We start from the raw sequence: 20,056 nt of genomic DNA on the forward strand, positions 1-20,056 counted from the left end.
CCAGCCATGTCCGAGAGCTCAGAGCCGCAGACAAACACCAGTGAGTAGACGTCTTATTTCAGACATTCCGCACGTGCTGTCCTACTTATTCTTTTGTTCTAATGCACTGATTCCAATATTTTAAAAATATGAATAAGACACAAGCTGGTTTTTAATCTTTTAAAAGAGGATTAGCTTTTATTCGATATGCTTTTTAAAATAATGTCACACAAGTACAAAACATGCATAATTGTTCTGAGTTAAGTAAACATTGATTTAACACTCATCCTCTTCCTACATAATAACTAAGCCTGTACAAGAGGCAGCTTATTGTTACCTTTGACTAGAGGAAAAGGCTGTGACTAACAAATCAAAATCTGAAGAAAAAAAAAAAACCCAAAGTGCTTGAATTTGGACTGCTATTGTATGTCCGTGTTTCTTCTCTTAAAAGGAAGATTACTTAAAAGCATCAAATGAAAAAAATCCTTAGGTACAGAACCACGCAAAGTACAGGTGTGTGTTCAGATAGAGCAGCTGTGAGTCAGAGTTGTATTTTTTTGCTGCATTTCAAAATCAAAGCTTGCAGTTATGAGAAGGCATGTTCCCATTTTCCATTGTTCCTGCTCCAAGGACTCCTGCTGAATCAGAGCCGGTAAAAGAATATGCACAATGTCTCATTAACAGCTTTTAGTCATTCTCAGCTGTTAACTAAAGGAAGAGCTGGCAGGTCTCTGCACAGCAAACGTGAAAGAATTAAAGTGCAGAAATTAAAAAAAAAAAAAAAAAAAAAAAAAAAAAAAACCTGTGACAGCTTATTTAAATAAGATCATGTGCATCGCTATACTGATGTGGTCTGGTTGCCACAAACAAAATGCAGGTGTTGTTCTCCAAATATGAAATTAAAAAAGAAGAACAATACCTATCAACGGCATCCACATCAGTTCTGGGATCATCGGTGTTGCCGTTTTATTTTCAAAGCAAGCCAATTGTGAATGCAGCGAGAGGAAACTACAGGAAAATACCTTCCTAAAAATGACACTACACAATCAGGTATCGTTTGCAAGGCTGCAGTAATCACATTAAAAACACACAAACTCAACATTGTAAGAGATTGTAAAAGCCTACTGCAGTTATCACTCGATTGCACATTCTGGTTTTTATTGTCTGTTGTACTCATGTCACTTGAAGACGCCGCTGATTTGTTGCTATAACAATTCAAATGGACAGGAAAACAAACAAACAAACAAACAAAAAACAGTGACATGGTAACCTGAGCTAAGCATGGAGCTTCAAACTGAACCTTGACAATTTGCTGCTGCTGCTAATCATGTATTTCTCAGACATATTTTACAGTGCCCATTACATGGAGAGGTATTGGGTCATGAGCGAGAATTGGTTATTGAATAACAGATAAGACAGACGATGGTTCAGGTGTCGTTCGAAGTGCATGACCCCCGGAGCAGAGAGCTCACATCAAACGGAGCCACGCAGCACAAACTGCCAAATGTTCCATGTATGGGCACAATTTAGCTGTGTTAAAACTCGTCCTCGTCTCTCCTCGTCCAAAGTCCTGAAGGAATGAAGAATTCAGGGCGCCGAGTTCTTACATCATGCGTTTACGATCGTGTGAAAGTCGAGGAAAGATCCAGAGGAAGGCGATGAGGGACATGTAGAACTGAGAGGTCAGGAGTTCATCTGCTGTTCATGTGTCACTTATCATGTCATGTCACTTTATTTTTTCCTCACCGCTCCATTCTGATAGATTTTACGGTGCGTCAGTCAAGATTCAGCCTTTCAGTGACCCTCGTCCCTTCACCTCACCTCTCTTTCCGTCTCATCTCAATAATAGTGTGTTTGTTGTTTTCATGATTTAAATCTTGGTCCGAAGGTTTGTGTACTCGGTCAACTTTCTGTTAGCTCAGACAAAGATAAACATTTGACTCTAGAAAAACAAACTTAATGAAGAGAACCAGATCAATCATTTTAAGGATATTTTCAACAGACACAGTAGATAGACTGTATAGATACAGCTGCTAGGTACAGTACATTTGATCAATATTGTGTTGCTAAAACCCCTAAATGAGGCCGCCAGACAGAAGTGCACGTGCCAAAAAGGAATATCAGGAGGGACACAAAACAAAACAAAAAAAAAAAAAAAAAAAAAAATCACAGACAAATGAACTCATAGAGAAGCTGCAGTTGTTTTCTGTTTATGCTTAAGAAACTGAGGAGCGGAAAAGGAAGACGTACAGCTTATCCCTGGAGTTTACATTCAGTCCGAGATGGCGTTGAAGAGATTGGTTGGTTATGTTGAAATTGCTGTGTAGAGTGTGATTCACTTACAAGATGATTAAGAAAATGCTTATATTTACATTCACAATTCATTAAGTTTTAATAAAAATGTAATGTTACGAAAAAATTGTTCTGTCTTGTTTTTTTAATTTTTCATTATTGTAACAATGCTCAACTAACAAACCCAACCAATTAACAGCTAACCATCGAACTAACCACTCATACATACACAAGCCTGTAAAGATGAAAGGACTTTTTTTTGTTGAATTCAGCCATACAGCCTTGGCAAATAGTGTACACACAATATTATATTATATTATATTATTGGAATGTTGTATCATGCAGCTGATTTTGTTCTTTTTGCAAGCATTGCATGTAAGTATGGCTTTTTTTTTTTTTTTTTTTTTTTTTTTGCAACAGAAAACTAAAAAAAGCTGTTCTGTCCTCTGCCTTCCTCCTCTCAGTACCCAGCAGGCAGCGATGTCCGCAGGCCAAGGGGCTGGAGAGCTTGGCAAAATCTGGTGTCTACTGTGGAGGAAACCCCTGATCCCATTCCCACCACCATCAAGGGAACCATTCCAAGCTGGATCAATGGGAGCTTCCTGAGAAACGGCCCAGGGAAATTTGAATTTGGGGAAGACAGGTAGCCTATTTGAGGAGGAGTATAAAAACACATGCTATCCAGCGCAAAGCGCAGAGGATGGTTAACCAACAATATATCACCACTTTCCCTCACAGTCATGGTTAAATCGCTGTTGTTCTCACATCACTCTCTCTGCTTTGTCTAGCTTAGTGTGAAATACATTTTTTTTTTCTTTCCTCAGATACACCCACTGGTTCGACGGCATGGCCATGATGCACCGGTTCCACATCTGTGAGGGCAATGTCACTTACAGCAGTCGCTTCCTGAGAAGTGACTCATACGTTCAGAACTCGGAGAAAAACCGCATCGTGGTTTCGGAGTTCGGGACATTCGCTTCGCCTGATCCCTGCAAGAACATCTTTGAACGCTTCTTTTCACGCTTTCAGATTCCCAGTATGTGCATTTTCTGCATATTGATGGCTTATTGCCACGTGCCAGCCACCTCAGTGGCATCTCGTGTAGCATCTGCACTGCTAAATACATTATGACAACATTTATACACGCATATCTGCATCAGGGCAGCCGTGCCAGATTACCAGTGGTGAACTCGAAATCAAACACATCCACAAAACAGCTTTCAAGTGTTATCTTTCTTAAGTGCTGTTGGGGGTTTTTTAACGACCATGCTATATTGAGCATGTATTTTTTTTTGTCTACAAAAAGGGAACACAAGTCAATACTTGTGCGTGTGAGTCTGTGAGGTAAAGATTAATCTGAAGCCGAAAGCTTCTGAAAAATTAAGAAACAAGGAATTGATCTGAAATGTGTTTTTTAGTTGTTTCCGTGAGAAAGATGAGTTCAGCTAAAGTGCTATATTTAATGTGTTTCTTTCATCCATATGCGTGAACAGAGGCCACAGATAATGCCGCGGTGAACTTTGTGAAGTACAAAGGGGACTATTATGTCAGTACAGAGACCAACTACATGAGGAGAGTCGATCCACAAAGCCTGGAGACGAAGGAGAAGGTGAGTCAGTAATGCCCGAACAAATGAATCCTTTTCTGAAAGAATCAGAGGCAAAGGATCAGTGACGAAGATGAAGAATATGTATGACGATGACAAGGCTGATGTGTTCCTTGGTCTCATCGTCAGGTGGACTGGACCCAGTATGTGGCTGTCAACTCAGCCACGGCCCACCCACACTATGACCGTGAAGGCGCCACATACAACATGGGCAATTCCTACGGCAGGGACGGTAGCTTCCCTTCAATCTTTACCTCTCATATTTCCTTTTTTTTGTAAACGTCCCCTACTCATGTGCAGTGTTGTACAATTTGCTGAAATCTTGCTCAAATAGTTAGATGTATTGTTCTTTACTTGCCCAGTAAGATTTTTTTTAAATATTTTATCTTGTTGATATATTTGTATTTTGTATTTTTTTGTTTTTACATAAAAGGTATTACCATGACTAAATTCCACAGATTTTCCGTTATCTCTGTACCACTGATGGCTGAGGAGAGATTATTTCAGACATAACAAAGCATGTTGAGTTGTACTGGTCAGAAAAAGAGCTATTATTCTGTTATATAACTCAGTTCTCTATCCCTACAGAGGAGCTGTGCTTACATAGTAAAAATATAATATGTTTCAATAAACCTTGAGAATTATTGAAGTATATTAAGGTCCTCTGTTTTCGAAATTCATATCATAGCCACAGAACACGAATATCCAGATAACTGATCATCTCTAATTAAATCATGTATTATGCAATGAGTGAATTGAACTTTTGCTCAGGTAATGTCTCACAGCAACATCAGAGCCACACGTACATTATTTTACAGAGAAGTAACCAGTAACTCTCATTTGTTTCCACCTGCTGCACAACAATGCTGGTGTCCACCGCATTATGTTGCTCTGCTCTGGACTTATTACTGGTCATCAATACAAAAGATTTTGTTTTTGGTCTTCCTGTAGGTTCTTTCTACAACATAATCCGCGTTCCTCCGCCAGAAGAGAAGGAAGGAGAGGAGGACTCAGCAGAGCTAAATGGAGCCGAGGTGATCTGCTCCATTCCTGCAACTGAACCCAGGAAGCCGTCCTATTATCACAGCTTTGGTGAGACACACACACTGCAGCAGCATAGCAAACAGCCCGTGCTTTCTTTAAATTGTCTGCATTCTGGATGTAAACTAAGGTCAAATTAATGCATTCTGCAAGAGGTTTTGCTTTATGTCTGCTCTGACAGCATGAAACTGCTTCAGAGAAACTTTTCCTACTCTTATTAATTACTAATTTGGATTCAAGTCTCATCCAGCCGTTCTTTTTGTCAATCACAGTTCCTTTGTTTTTCTGTTCAGCTCGCACTATCTCTCTGTGTCTGTGACGCTGTCTCCAACTCTCACACTAAATTAAACACTTTTTCTTGTACTCTGTGACTTAAAAAAAATTCCCTCCTTTTTAAAGGACACGCAATTAATTTACTGTAGTTTTTTTTTTCTCCCCTCCATGGCTTAACTCTGAGGGCACTGTATCAAAGTTTTGCATAATTTTGTTTGTGTTGCTTGTGTGGCCATAATTCTTTTTTTTTTTTTTTTTAATCCAGTAAATATGAAGGATTCAGTCAGGATGTTGATGATCATTTATAGACTGTTATATTTGGAGGAATAGGCTCTGCTCTTTCAGGGAGCTCTCAAAGAATCCCAGCAGGAACAAGATTTCTGCTGCGAGAACTAATCCTCCTAATAAACAAACACATAAACATTGAATCTCCGTGTACGCTATCGGAAGCTTAGCGCATAATGTGGAGGTCGTGTTGGTGGAGGAAGCTGTGGCAGCATGACTGTATCCACAGAACAAAATGCTGAAGAGGCCTGATTATAATGGCTGCACAGAATACCACTGGAACATTTTCAGTATTAGCCAAGTGTTTGTCACAGGAACCGATGTGATGCCAATCAGCTGATGCAAATATAACTTCATCAGCTTTTGGTTGATCTAACACCATTTATTTATTGATTTCTGACTGCACCGGTTCTGTGATTCAGCCGCCAGGAAATCCCACAAGTGAGGAGAACACACAAGACAGGACAGACAATATCTTTCAGGTTATATTTAGAGCAAACGCCACATGTTTATATACAGGAAACATAAGATATTGTTTTGCGTGTTCTGTCAGAAAGTACAAATGAAGGTTAAACTTCAGGCATTCACACTGAGATGGACCGAAAGGCTACAGCTGGATGTGGCATTTCACACAAAGGACAGCAACTCCATTAGTGGTTCAATTAGGCGACATACAGCCACTTAGAAACTAATTTTATGTGTACATACAAATATGCACAACTCAGTACTGAAGTCACTCTGACAGGTCGTGTGACCCGGCAATCATTTTCCTGGACCTATTTTATGTATGTTTATGAAAATGTTTATGAATATATTTATGAGGCTTATCTGTGTAAATGGGAAAAAGGATTAAACTATCTGTGACCACGCCGACATTCATTACCCCGCCATGACACAGCAAGCCTGGAATACAAGCTTGAACATTTCATTCTTGTGTAAAATGTGCCGCAATGAGAAAGTGATGAATAAGATGTGCCTGGATTTTGTTAGTTTTAATGTGTGTGTGTGTGTGTTTGTGTGTGTGTGTGTCCTCCCTATACAGTGATGTCGGAGAACTACATTGTGTTCGTGGAGCAGCCGATCAAGCTGGACCTGATTAGGTTCTTGCTGTACAGAATCATGGGAAAGAGCTTTAACCAAATCATGGTCTGGGATCCTCAATGTGACACAATCTTCCACCTGGTCAACAGACACACTGGTAAGGTAAGGTGGAATGAGTCTGCTGCTCACATATTTATACAATGCCAGGAAGTGCAGAGCAGAAAATGTATACACAGCTGGGTAATAGCCCAAAAAAAAAAAAAAGAAAAAAGAAAAAAATAGAAAAAGAGCGAAAGCTGTAAGCTGATCTCTTCATGCATGATGGATTTTTTTCCTTATTTATTTTGATGAAGTCACACTCTGGTAGAGTAGCCTTTCCTCATACATTGTTGCTCTCAATTTCTTCATCTCATTACACAGCATAGCCATTAAGCATACAATAACAAACTTTCAAAATGTTACAGTGCAGCTCAATAACAGTTCTGCCAAGAAAGGAGACTGACTGCAAATGTTCAGAACAGCCAACTCCCTCTCTCTTGATTCTTCAGAAACCGTTGCAAGCCTCTGTTTTTCTTCTTTCTTTTTCATAGTAATAATGATGGTAATAGTGATACTCGTGACTAAAATTCTGTTGTCATGTTTCTAACGTTACCAGTGGTTTCTGTGAAACAGGAGAGTCAAGTGCGGTACTATGCCGGACCCATGTTCACGCTGCATCAGATCAATGCTTTTGAGGACAATGGTTTCCTGATCATGGACATGTGCTGTGGGGACGACGGCGAGTTTATTGGAGATTTCACTCTGGAGAATCTCCGAAATGAGACGGGAGAGAAAATGGACAAGGTGAATTTATTTAAATTATCTTTTGGTTGCTCGATTTCCCTCAATTATGTATAATGTAGATGCTGACATCTTTAATTTCTGTAACACTACAAGATGCTACAAACCAATCACCGTTATAGTTTCCTTTTCTACAGTGTTTTGAGCTCATTAATTTTGTGATACATAAAAAGAGATGTAGAGCTGCTGTCTCTCTATAACCTTCTACCTATGACGAGAGAATTCTGCTACGGTACCACTGGAAAAGCTCCATTACAATAGCATTTTACAGGTTACTTGAAATCTGATCATATTAAAGCTGTAGTGACTGAGGAGGCTCCACTTAATGATAATTCTTCTGGTTTCATTGTTTGACTCGCGTGTTGGCTGGTATTTATAATGTTACCATTCATCTGTCCTAAAAACCTAAATGAAGAATCATGAAGGATTTGTAGAGTTTACATCTGTCTCTCAGGCATGGATCTGGTAATCCTTTGTTTTTTTCTCCCGACATGTCAGTGCCTAATGCAATAAGCTTTTAAAATCACAATGATTTCAAAAGTGGTTGAGTGAATTACTTTCATCAAAACAAACATTAATCAAAACATAGAAGATGATTTTCATGTCTCTTCTGTTTTTTTTGTTTTTTTTTGTATCTGTTTGTTTCTGATTGTCCTTGAGGTTGCTGTGCACTTTCTATTCAAAGGAGCAACACGTACAGTTTGTCATGTGTGTCTCATTTCTTTTGACAGTTTTACAACTCACTGTGCAGAACCCTCCCAAGGAGATATGTTCTCCCTCTGACTGTGGATGAGGACACGCCGCTGGACCAAAATCTCGTCACGCTGCCAAACTGCACGGCCACGGCGAAGCAGACCAAACCCGGAGAGGTACGGTGAAAACTGTGCACAGGGAACAGTGTGACCATTACATTTAGAAATAATATGTTTGACTGCACAGTCCTCGGATCAACTGAAGAGTGAGGCCTGTAATCATGATGAATACAGTCAATTCACTCCCACACACTCCACGCAATTATGCAGCAGGTTGAGGTGCTTAAGTTGCTTTCTGCAAGACGGTAATTTCATGACTTAGAGCAGATAAAAATGATGTCCACCGCGCAGCTGAGCTGCTCTATAGCTTTATGCGTGCCCCCACACACACACACACACACACACACACACACAGTCTACCTCTTTCTTGCGGCAGAACAAAGCTGAAACACTCAAAGAAAAGGTAATGTATTAGTTGTCATGACTACCTGAGTGACACTGTCCTCAGTCTTAGTTCTGTGTGAGAGTGGCGTTATGTTCCTCCAGCAGTTGACAAACTGCTGGGAAAGTGCTGCTGATTATCACACGGTCACAGGTTTGTTACTGTAATTTAATCCAAATGTATTCTTCAAGTGAAATTTAAAGGAATTGATTTATTTGCTGCAGACGAACGTCCACCTTGGCGGGTGCGAATGAATGTATCTGATAAAGAACATAATGCAGTATTGATCTGCAGACCTGAAGGTATCACACAGAATAAATCAGGTCTGCCGGTACAGATAAAATTTTGGCTTAAATGTTAAAATTGTGCCACGCAGTGGGATAGCGGTTAACGCTCTCTCCCCACAGTGATCATTTCGCCAGTTTGAGGATTGCAGGTGCACGTGCACTTGCCGTTTTGTGTGTATGACGTTGCCGGCAGCTGTTAAATGCTCTCACCTGTTCATTTTCATTTTTTGGAGAGGGAGCTGGGTGAGCCTGGGAGGAATATTTTCTGCTGACTGGGCTCACGCTGCACCGTATTGCACTTTAATGCAGTTGATTTGGGCTCTTTGGACCAAAACGTATTTTAAGTTTGGATATGTTCGGCTTTTGTTACAATAAATGACCTGTCATATTGCAACAGTACTAAATTGTTTGTCATCAACTTGTTCCACCTGCAGCAACCTGTTCTTTGGACTTTTCTGTGTGGACTTTGCATGTTCTCCATGTGCATGCATGGTTTTTCTCTGAGCACTTTGGTTTCGTGCATAGTCTAAAAAGAAGTTTCTTAACTTCCCGTGCATGTAAACCAGTACTCCTGTTGAAGTTAATCCTCTGCCCTTCCAGGTGTTCATGACCCACGAGGAGCTCCACAGCGACGAGCTGCTGCAGTACGGCGGTCTGGAGTTTCCTCACATCAACTACGACAAGTACAACGGCCGGCCGTACCGCTACTTCTACTCCTGCGGTTTCGGTCACGTCTTCAGCGACTCCCTGCTCAAGATGGACGTCCACACCAAGGAGCTTAAGGTTCTCTATCAATCAAAGAACTCTGAACAAGACCTCATCATTACCTGAGTTTAGCCACATCAAAGTTATTTCTGCTTCGCTTTCTTTATCATTGAGAGGGCAGCGCTGAGGTGTGAGGTGGTTTTCGAACATAAAACAGCTCCGAGTTCAGGGTATGTTTATGAAATCTCCCCTGTCTAGGTGTGGCGTTATCCCGGCTTGTACCCGTCTGAGCCTGTCTTTGTTGCTTCGCCCAAAGCTACAGAGGAAGATGATGGAGTGGTGTTGTCAGTCATCATCACACCCAGAGAAGTAAGTTACCAAAACATCCGCATATGGGGGGAATTCAGTCATTATTATATTTTACAACAGCTACAAAAATTCTTGTATGGTATCTGTGTGCCGAGGGATTTATAAAGATAAAAGATATGTAACTACAGACAGATTTCCTCCCCGCTCCGCAACTCCAGCGGACATATTTTTTGATGTGCATAGGGAAGACAAACGCTCTGGTACCTTCACCATCATTATTTTTGAAAAGGGTGTTCTATGACCTTTTTTTTTTTTTTTTAATAGAACGTAGCATATGTAATCTCCTCTGTATCTCTTTCCAGGATAAAAGCACCTTCCTCCTTGTTCTGGATGCCAAGACCTTCACTGAGCTGGGCAGAGCAGAGGTGCCTGTCAATATCCCGTACGGATTCCACGGTGTGTTTAATGAGATGGGCTAGATGTGCCACTGCTTGCAACTCTGTGGCAAATTGCTGAAGTACAAGCAGCAACAGGGTGCTTCACCCGCAGAAGAGAGCAGACCTCTGTTGGTGTCACTGCCTGTTCCAAAAAAAAAAGAAAAAAAAAATCTCCTAAGCTGTCCGAGACAAAGAAATAAATAAAAGCTTGAAAAAGCTGCTGACTCACGCTGTTTGTTTCCTCCTCCTTGATAGAAATAGGTGCAAGTCCTCACTGTGTTCCTGCCGTTACATTTAGAACGATGCCGGGTTTTTTTTTCTTTTTTTTAAAGAATAAGTGCATACGAAACTCAGCATGGCATTTAAAAGCTGATGAAGTTTGTCCCCAATGTTTTCTTATACAGTGGGTTCTTCATCTCTTCAGACAATGGCCACACTAGTGTGCAGATGGACAAAAAAAATACTTTAAAATCAATACACACATTAAAATAAAACACGGTTTTCCTTTTTTCTGCTGGAACGCAAAGTGTTTGTGCATCATCACACCACTGGAAATGCTATACTCCCTGGGAGGACCCGACAGCACTTAAGATACATAAAAATGCATCAGAGGAAATTCAATTTCAGTCAAAGTAATGTGATAGAAATGGACAACGGCTGAAATGCGTTGCAAAAACAAATGGATCTAACTGGTCGATAGCCTCCTGAGAGTCTAGCGGGGGTCACATCAGGAATTTTGTGCCGTTCCGTTTGAACTCGGCCCAAAACGAGGCTGTCGCACACAGAAACACAAACATGGAAGAATCTGAACATGAAGAACAAAGCTTCACCGCTTCAAAACGTGGAGTTTAACAAAAAGGCTCGATCCTCGTGGTGAAGAAGCCCGACGTCCCTCTACTGTTTCCAAAACTTCACTGACACTTAATTCATTGGCTTTTCTCTCACACGCTGATCTGAAGTGACTTGAAACAGACACTCAGTGTGAAATCTGAGATGTTTCTAATATATGACTCACACATTTTTTTTTTTTTTTTTTTCATATTTCAAATTTGACTTGTACGGTATTCGAGGGTTTCAGTTTGAGAGTTTAAAAGATATTTTGGAACAGTAAGTCTCAGCCTTAAATAATGTATGACTTCATGATATACACATCAGGCCAAGTTTCCATCTCCAGCTACTCGCATTACACTGAGCTGAATCAAACTGGAGGGAACAGAGATGGAGTGAGCTGTTTAGATTAATCCAATCCTGGAAATTAATGACACTTATGTCTTTGTCATGTTCTCTGATCAAGTCTGGCTGTGTCTCCTAATAAGCATGCTGTACAGGTCTCCCAAGATACACATTAATTAGCCCATAATTCCTAATCTACTCAGTCATGCTTATCCTCTGTAAGTGCTCGCATGTGTGTATGTCATGTGTGTGTGAGTGTGTGTGTGACTGTGTTCATCAGCACAGCCTCCAAGGGCATGACCAGAAGAAAAAGATATGGAGACCTTTGCCCTCAAATAAATCTCAATCTAAATTTTGTGTTGAGCAATCCGTGTCAAAGCAAAAACCTTATCAGCTTTTCAAAAACGCTCTTTTCATTTTAAATGTTACTGGCTGAGACACTAAGCTCAAAATCAATGGGCTCGTTCAAGGTGTTTTTTTTTCCAGATAGTTAACACTTACATGGCCTTGCCTGCATCGGGTTGTGGTCAAGCACACTGTAACACAAATAAACACACCTTCACATTTGTATGCAAGTTTGTCCGTCCTGCTTTCAAGGTGACAGTTTCAGACTGTCTAAGCTCTTATTTGACCCATGAGAGTAAGCATGAGCTCACTCTTAAACCCCCCCCCCCCGCTGTCTCACTAAGCACAAGTTATGGCGCAGAGTGTTAACTTTGACTGTTATCTGTATCATTATTTCATATCCCATGAATTCATAATGATATCATCTATATTCACCATATTAGACACACTTCTCTGAGGCAGCGAGTGATTTCTCTCTATAGTGAGAACAATGTCTTCAATATCCAGATTTGTCATTCCCTATCTTCACGGTTTTGAGCCATCTTGTGGGAGCGTGGTTATCTGACATATAGATTATGTGTGTGTCTGCGTGTGCGTGTGTGTGTGTGTGTATGCTCCCGTCTGTCTGCATGCTCTTTCTCCAGTAACACTTAAGCGTATGCTTATTTATGGGAGCGAGTACAAGCATGGAGCCATGCGAGTGTGTCTGTTGCTCTGCGGGCTCTCTCTAATTGTACACGTGCGAAAACTGCAGATGCTTTATGAAGTCAGAATGGAGCAATTAAAAATCCACGGAGGGGGTGAATCGTGCACTGTCAACAGGAATAAAATCCAACCCCGGACCTGACAAGCACAAAAAAAAAAAAAAAAAAAACTGAGGATGAGGAGAGGATTTATCCATATTGCAGCATTATGGATAGACATAATGTGATGCTCCAATAAGAATTCACTATTCAAATGTAGCTGTTTTATTCACTGTGTGGCAGCTAATGTCTCTCTCTTGATTTCTTGCCTTTTTGTGTTATTAGGAACGTCTTTTTTTTCCTTCTGAGGCTTCTGCTTAAGCAACTGTAAACTTCATACAGTTTGTGCAACTAATCCTCAGTGCGAAATTACTTGAGCGACCCTTTGTTCTTTGCTAAAATAAAATAATGAAATGGGTTGGGTGTTTGAATAGGCGCTTGAAAGGCAAGAGATTGCGACTCTGCATTGAAATATGCACTCGCACTTAAAAAAAAAAAAAAACAATCGACGAAGAGACTCATCAGTCACTGCGGCACAAATTCAGGACAGTTGCAGGATATTCGGGATGGTGGATGATGCTTACAGTGTCCTCATAATGACAGCAGTTTCAAACTCGAGAGGCGAGAATAAGCCCCGGCCAATATAGGCAGAATGAGGCTGATGTTGCCATTATAACCGCGAGCTCTTTTCCCCCTTGGATGGCAGCCTGGGCTGACAGTCAAACATCATTATAAACCAGTGGCCTTGCAGTTTGTCACTGTCAAAACCTCTAAATAGTGACTTTGTTTTCAAGATTTGTGAAAAGATTTATGACATTCTGGGCACTATTTAAGCGATGATGCACAACAAAGTCATTCTGTTTAATGTGGAGCCACTTTGAAAAATGGCAGAATCGGCGGGTTGCGAGCTGAGCCATTTCCTCCGAGCGTAAATATAATAGGCCACATTGTGCTCGTTTTTGAAATCTTTCTCTCCATCAGAGGAAACGCAGATGTTGTGTGAAGTGTTGGGATATTACTGCAATGAATGGTGACATTTCCATCACCATGGTGGCGTCCACCTTTGAACCGCGTCGCGAAAAATCACTTTCAGATTCCTGTGGATTGTAAGAAGGAATTCCTTGTGAGTGCAGTGACCTTTTCACCTTTCAGAATTCTTGAAGAAAAGATCCAGTGTGCGTTGGCTGACTGGAGGGTTCTGATGAACACAAGTAGCCAATGCATATGGGCATATTGGGCGCCGAGCCTGGGAGAGTGAGAGGAAACCCTTGCACGCACAGGGAGAACATGCAACCTCTACAGAGAAAGCCATCCAATCATTAAAGTCTTCATCCATATAAGAAGAAAAACACAAGGAGAAAGTCAATAACACACTCATTCACACCTAGATGCAATTCAGAACCATCAATTAGGCTGTAAATCATGCTTTTAGACTGCAGGGGGAAAACTAGACTACTCAGGGAGAACATGCAAACTCCCTGAGAAAGGCAGCCCAAGCGTACCGTCATTGCTCTCCACCGCCTTCCCTGCAGCCGTGGTCGTCTCCCCGTCTCCTGCAGCTGAACACCGAACAGCGCTGTAAACACTCCCCCCTCGTGAAAGAGACAGTAATTTAGAAAGAGCATTGTTATGAATCACACAATACAGTTTCTCAAAACGTACAGCCAGGCTTTCTGAGAACATCCCACAGTGGCAGTGGAGGAAAACCAATAAAATGCCTCACAGGCCGAGTCCGGTCAATAAAACCCCGCATGCCGAGGACCACAGGTGCATTCTCTCCCTGCAGGAAAATGACAAGAACATCCCAGTGTTTTGTTTTGTGTGTGTTTTTTTTCCCTCCCTTTTCTTCCCCTCCCTGTCGTGCCATCCATCCACTCGCGCGAGGCTTTTCCAGCGGCAGGGCGGCTGCAGCGCCCTCTGCCGGCTCGCGGCTGCAGCTCCTCTTTATAAAGTGCAGCGATGCCTCGACACGCACGCAGTCCGTGAAAAAGGAGCGTTCACTCCCTCCAGAGGAGCGCAGCTTTTTCAGGGGAGCCAGTGGAGGTGGGAGAGAGAGAGAGAGAGAGAACAGAGAGAGAGAGAGAGAGAAAAGAGCCAGTCAGCGGACTGTGGCACTTTCAGATGACTTCTTCTACCTCGTTAGAAATACCGGCGTAACGAAGAGATCATTTGGCGCCAGTTTAAGGACTGTTTTGGGGGGCAAATTGTCTCCAAGGGGCAGTTGGAGAAGCCAGTCTGAGCTCTTATAATGCGGAGAGATCAAGTCTCAGTAGTTTTCTGTCGCTATGAAGGCAACACAGACGGACCCTGAGAAACTGCTTGCATGGATTGATTGACTGATTGGTTGATTGGCATTTGCCTTTCTCTCTCCCCCTCTTTTTTCTTTTTTTTTGAAATCATCAAAGGATCTTTTTGTGTCGTGGTCAGTCTGTTTTTTTCCCCCTCTAAATATTGTGGATTATTATTTCACTGGAAGTCGAGGATTTTCTTCCCCCCCAGGAGGTGTGTGTTTATTTGGGAGTTGAATGAGGATATTGATTTTGTACAGTTAGCCTTCACCTGGGTCCGGGATCTGGAGAGAGGGAATTAACCTTTCAAAAGGTGGAAATATCAGTCGTGTTGGACTCCCAACTCATCTCTCCTGCCAACATGAAGTCGTGGATTTGCGTTTGCTTCGCTTTCCTTCTCTTAGGTAAGAAGTGGAATGGGGAGGAAAACAAAATCAGAAAATGTGAATTGCAGAATTTGTAAATGGGTGATGTAGAATTTATCTGTAAAAGAGGTAAACAGTGAGATCAGTGTCGGGTGGGGGGGTTTCTGGTATGTGAGCGTCTTCTCATGCAGGAGTTCTGAGGGCGCGCAGCTTTTATGAGGGTTTTTTTTTTTAATGATGTGCAGTAAAAATGCTGATAGGTGTTCATGTTATAGCTGGATGGTTTGATTGCACTGTGTTTAATCTTCACCCAACCAAACTTAGCGTGTGTGTGCGCGTGTGAATCAGTCTTGTAATACGGGCGAATTAACACTGGAAGCTTCCATATTGTGAAGAAAGAGCCAATTACTGCAGTAACACAGCAGAGCTTTCAGTTACATGAAACCTCTTACGTTTATTTTTATTTCTTCTTTTTTAATTTTCACATATGCGTTTGATGGGATGAATTTTATTAACATGTCCATCGTCACTACCTTTATCCTCAATGTCGACATCACGTTTCAGCTTCACGATTCTCTACAATAAATTAAAAAAAAATAAATAAAATAAAACTTCAAATCCTGTCATACAAGCATTTTCCTCTGAACTTTATGGGAAGTCTTCTCTCCCCCGCTGCTGTCTGACTGATGCTGCGCCCCTTCATCTCTGCCCGGAACACAAACCACCACAAGGGGTCTCTCTTGTCATTTCGCCCGGGCTGTCTGCACTCGGGTTCTGTGCGTCAATCCGGACTCCTGTCAAACAGCAACACCTGAGTCTGTGCTCTGTGGATCACTGTTTACTGATTGAACACTGATTCTCTTCCCACCCGGATTCAAATTAAGTGTAGTTCTTGATTAAACCTCGACTGACATGAGATAAGCTTCAATTACTGAGTCCCTCCACTGGCTACCTTTATAATAAGGTGCAATCTAGACTCATTTTGTGTTTTAGGTGTAATAACATCAGTGCAGGTGAGCAACTAAATCACCCGATATGAACTAAATGAAGCGATGCCGCCTCATTTTGCACACTCACATACAGGTGTGCAAAACCGATTTTAGACCAGGAGGAATGTTGTTGCTGTTATGCAAAGATATGCTTTGACATGCATGGGCATGTGATAGGCCGTCCAATCTGTACCTGGCTCCCTTATCCAATGTGTAGCATGAAAAAAAAAAAAAATACAGCAGGTTTGTGGGATATCAGCTTTTATAGATATACATGTACAATTTCTGACATCTTCTCTCTTGTCACCCCAACATCTTTCTTGCCCCCCCCCCAGATGAGGCTGCAAGTTCCTGGGATGGCCCCTCAGCGTTGTCCGTGTCCTTGGCCAGCGGCGCTCCGGGATCTCCGGGCGCCGGGTCTGAGCCTGGCACTCAGACAGAATGGGTGGACTGCATCCAGGCGAGTGACATGTGCAACCAGAACCCTCACTGCAGCTCTCGGTACCGGGTGATGCGCCAGTGCCTTGTGGGCAAGGAGAAGGAAGCCATGCTGGATAACAACAGGGAGTGCCAGGCTGCTTTGGAAGTGCTGCTGGTTAGTCCTCTGTATGACTGCCGCTGCAAGAGGGGCATGAAGAAGGAGCTGCAGTGTCTGCAGAACTACTGGACCATCCACATGGGGCTGACTGAAGGTAGGAGGCACGTGGGTTTCAGAAATATCTGACATCAATATTAGGAATCAACAATGTGAAAACACATTTTTAACTCATGCAGTTCCTGGATAAAGCCACACAGCGTTTCATGTGAAATTAGGACTTCTTGTTTTGCCAGTCAGCTCATTATGAACAATCGGGGTCCTCCGTGTCATTTGTTTCCTTCTGTATTCTCCCTGTGGCTGTGAAATCAGCTTACATCATGTTCAGCGATGGTATAATTGAGTATGTACTGCTCGGCTCTGCACGAGCCTCGTGGTCAAGAGCGAGATAATGTGCATACAGCAGGATGCATGTTCACTGCTGCAGCAGAGATCCAGCAGCAGGAGATGAACAACACAGCATACCTCCATTGATATTAACCTATATGGCTTACCGTATACTTCTGCATTACAACATCTATTTTAAATGTGTCTTCCGATCTCAATGAGCCGTGTATTTTCCCAGCAACAGAAGAAGGATGTGCACCACACCCATTGTTGATGCCCTATTCCCTGTTGTACTCTTATAGTTATACCCAGAAGCCCCTGATGAAAAATATATGCTTTCCTACTTTCCTCACCCTCTCAAATATAATGGAACTATAATGGGATTACATTAGGTGGACCTGTTATGGTAGACTTATTGGTTTTCACCTAAAGTGTTCCATTTTACCATATAATTACGTTACAATTGAGGAGTACTGTGGCCCTTATGTGCCCACTTACACAGGACATGAAATCCCACTCTTTATGTAACAATGAAACCGTCTGTGTTTGAGTTGAAGAGCATCAAGAAACACCTCATGGACTGACGGGAGTGTCAGACGGTCCTCACGGGAAAAAGCCACGGAGATTCAGATGTGCCCTGAGAGTCCGCCTGAAAAGAGAGCAAAACCCAAGCGTGGCATTTCTTGACGCTTACAGATGTTGTCACGGTCTCTTTGACGGTGTCAAATGTCCACGTATACATGGAGGACATAATGTGCTCAGCCGCCGTGGCACGTGGGGTAATGGCAGAAATGTTGCGAACTCTCTGAGCTTTGAGCATTCTGGGCTTTTGTGTGGTGATCCATGAAGAGATTCACGGGGCCGACTGCTCATAGCACCAGCTACACTTCATCAGACTGATGGCAGCAGAGGGTCCCTGACATGAGTTCAAGGGAAACGCAATGACATGGATGCTCCTCAGGCCTTCTGTCTCGCTTCCCGTCTTCCTCTCTCTCTCTGTTTCTCTCTTTTCTTTTTTTAACCATTTTCCTTTGTAATGATCTTCCTCTTCTCTCCCTTCCTTTAACAAACACAGAACAGCATCAGTCAAAGTGTTTGTGTTTGAAAGCGCGGGGTAAGTTGTCTGGCTGTCAGGGATAGAGACCTCTCGTGCCTACAGGATGCCCTTCGCCGAGCATGTTTCTTTTCCGAAGAATGCTCCTCAGTGGTATCCCGTTTTGGCCCTGTCGCCCTCGGAGATAAAACTCGCTTTAGCACAAACGAAAAGCTCTTACAGTGGGGCTTTAATCTAATCACGATCCATTGTGCAGTCAAGCAGGCTTTTGTTAACTGGAAACAATCTATGTACAACATCCATCTCTGGAAACAAACACAAAAGGCTGAATCCCTGCAGATCCTCTTGAAATGGTGCTAAACCACTTAAAAAATCATTTGAGAATGAAACTGAGAGGTTCTGATATAACTGCTCTGTTAGATGTGGCGTAATATAATTGTGAAAGTTTTACTTTACCTATGTTAATGTGGGGAGATGAAGGGCACCCTGGTTTGTGAGAGGAGAATGAAGAGATAGGTCCTCGGCATTCAAAGAAGTAGAAGCGATAAAAGGTGAAAGGACACGAATGACTAACAGGCAGACAGAGGAGGAGAGGTAATTTTCTTGCTTTGTGTGAGGAGTTTTGCCCAGTTGATAGCTTGCAGATGAGCGTCTTTAGAAGCAGCGTACCTATAGCTGTTTTCCACAGCCTAAGGTCAGAATGTTGTATGAAATGTAGGAGGCTACAAAGAAGACTTGGACATGGTGTCTTTCTTATATGACCCAGGTTGACCAGGGGCATCAACCTGGTCTGCGAGTTCGAGGCCGAACCATTGTGTCTGTAAAGAAGAAGCTGTTGACTGAGATTCAACAATGCCTTCTTGTCAGGGTGACATTTCACAAAGAGCACGCATACCACTCTCTGCCTCGGCCAGTGTTAACACTCTGCCGAAGTTAATGGGTAAACTTTTCAACAGAGTCAAACACACAAACGTCTGAACATAGACGATCATGTAGACGTTCATAAATACGAGGACAGAGTCAGCCGATTAGAACTTTGACTGGACAACATCAAATCATTGGCTGCAACACAAGTTTTTCTTTGAACTCACTTGAAGATGACTATCAAAGAACGTTATAATCATTTATTCCTAATTTTCCTGTCAAACAGTATGAAAAAGAAACGCAAGTTTTTGTGTGTACTCATTCACTTTAATTTCACTGCATAACAGCTTTGACAGAAATATTCATGCACAGCAGCATTTGAAATATCTTGGCTACTTTTCGTAGTGGCCATGATATCTGAAATGCTTTTTTAATACGGGCACATGAAAGAGGCAGAATATTAAAAACATATCTTGATATGATTCAGTCCAACTCAATTTCAGAAAAAAATAACATATAATTTAGATTAAAAAAATCTTTGGAATCATCCCAAGAAAAATGAGCAATTATGATCTGTTTAGACATTATTTATGTTTGAGCTATTCAAACATTTCACTTTACAAGGTAGAGGGTAAATAGAGGATGTGCAAAATTATTAGTGTAACAGATGTGACTATTGAAGTGAATGATTGGGGTTTTTAATCGTGATACTTGCCAGTGTGAGGACATATGCAGCAGCAAGTGAGCATTTCTTTAACTGATTGATGTGTCAGAAGACAAAAATGACAAACCAAAGCATCTGAGTGAGTTTAAAGCTAGAATAAGAAGGCTGGGTCGGAGCATCCAGAAGCTCCTGTGCAGTGTCGGTGGTTTAAAGTGGTCAGTATCTGCCAGAAGTGGTCCGAGATGAGAAACAGATAAACAGGCGAAAGGCTCAGTAATGGGAAATGAAGGCTGCTGTGTGTGGCGCAGATGAGCTACTGTAGCTCATATTTCTCCAGAAGTTAAAGCCATAGCTTTAATG

At 42.0% G+C, this 20,056-nt stretch overlaps 2 protein-coding genes across 2 annotated transcripts in view; both read left to right on the top strand.

Moving 5' to 3' along the window:
- On the top strand, positions 1–10,338 carry LOC115397975 (beta,beta-carotene 9',10'-oxygenase). Its single transcript, XM_075410447.1, is given in 13 exon segments — positions 1–40; positions 2,736–2,788; positions 2,790–2,914; positions 3,096–3,307; positions 3,765–3,880; positions 4,007–4,109; positions 4,829–4,969; positions 6,519–6,679; positions 7,190–7,360; positions 8,089–8,226; positions 9,439–9,621; positions 9,802–9,912; positions 10,215–10,338. Coding segments are annotated over 13 exon segments (1,665 nt in total). The 5' UTR covers positions 1–6; the 3' UTR covers positions 10,332–10,338.
- A 4,182-nt stretch (positions 10,339–14,520) lies between these two features.
- LOC115397716 (GDNF family receptor alpha-2-like) overlaps positions 14,521–20,056 on the top strand; it is a 49,541-nt gene continuing 44,005 nt past the window's right edge. Inside the window, exons 1-2 of the mRNA XM_030104158.1 lie at positions 14,521–15,242; positions 16,528–16,884. Of these exons, the coding sequence (XP_029960018.1) occupies positions 15,200–15,242; positions 16,528–16,884 (400 nt within the window). The 5' untranslated portion in view covers positions 14,521–15,199. The remainder of the gene's footprint in view (positions 15,243–16,527; positions 16,885–20,056) is intronic.

This window comes from Salarias fasciatus, chromosome 12, assembly GCF_902148845.1.
Source record: "Salarias fasciatus chromosome 12, fSalaFa1.1, whole genome shotgun sequence".
In the NCBI taxonomy this organism is placed as follows: domain Eukaryota; kingdom Metazoa; phylum Chordata; class Actinopteri; order Blenniiformes; family Blenniidae; genus Salarias; species Salarias fasciatus.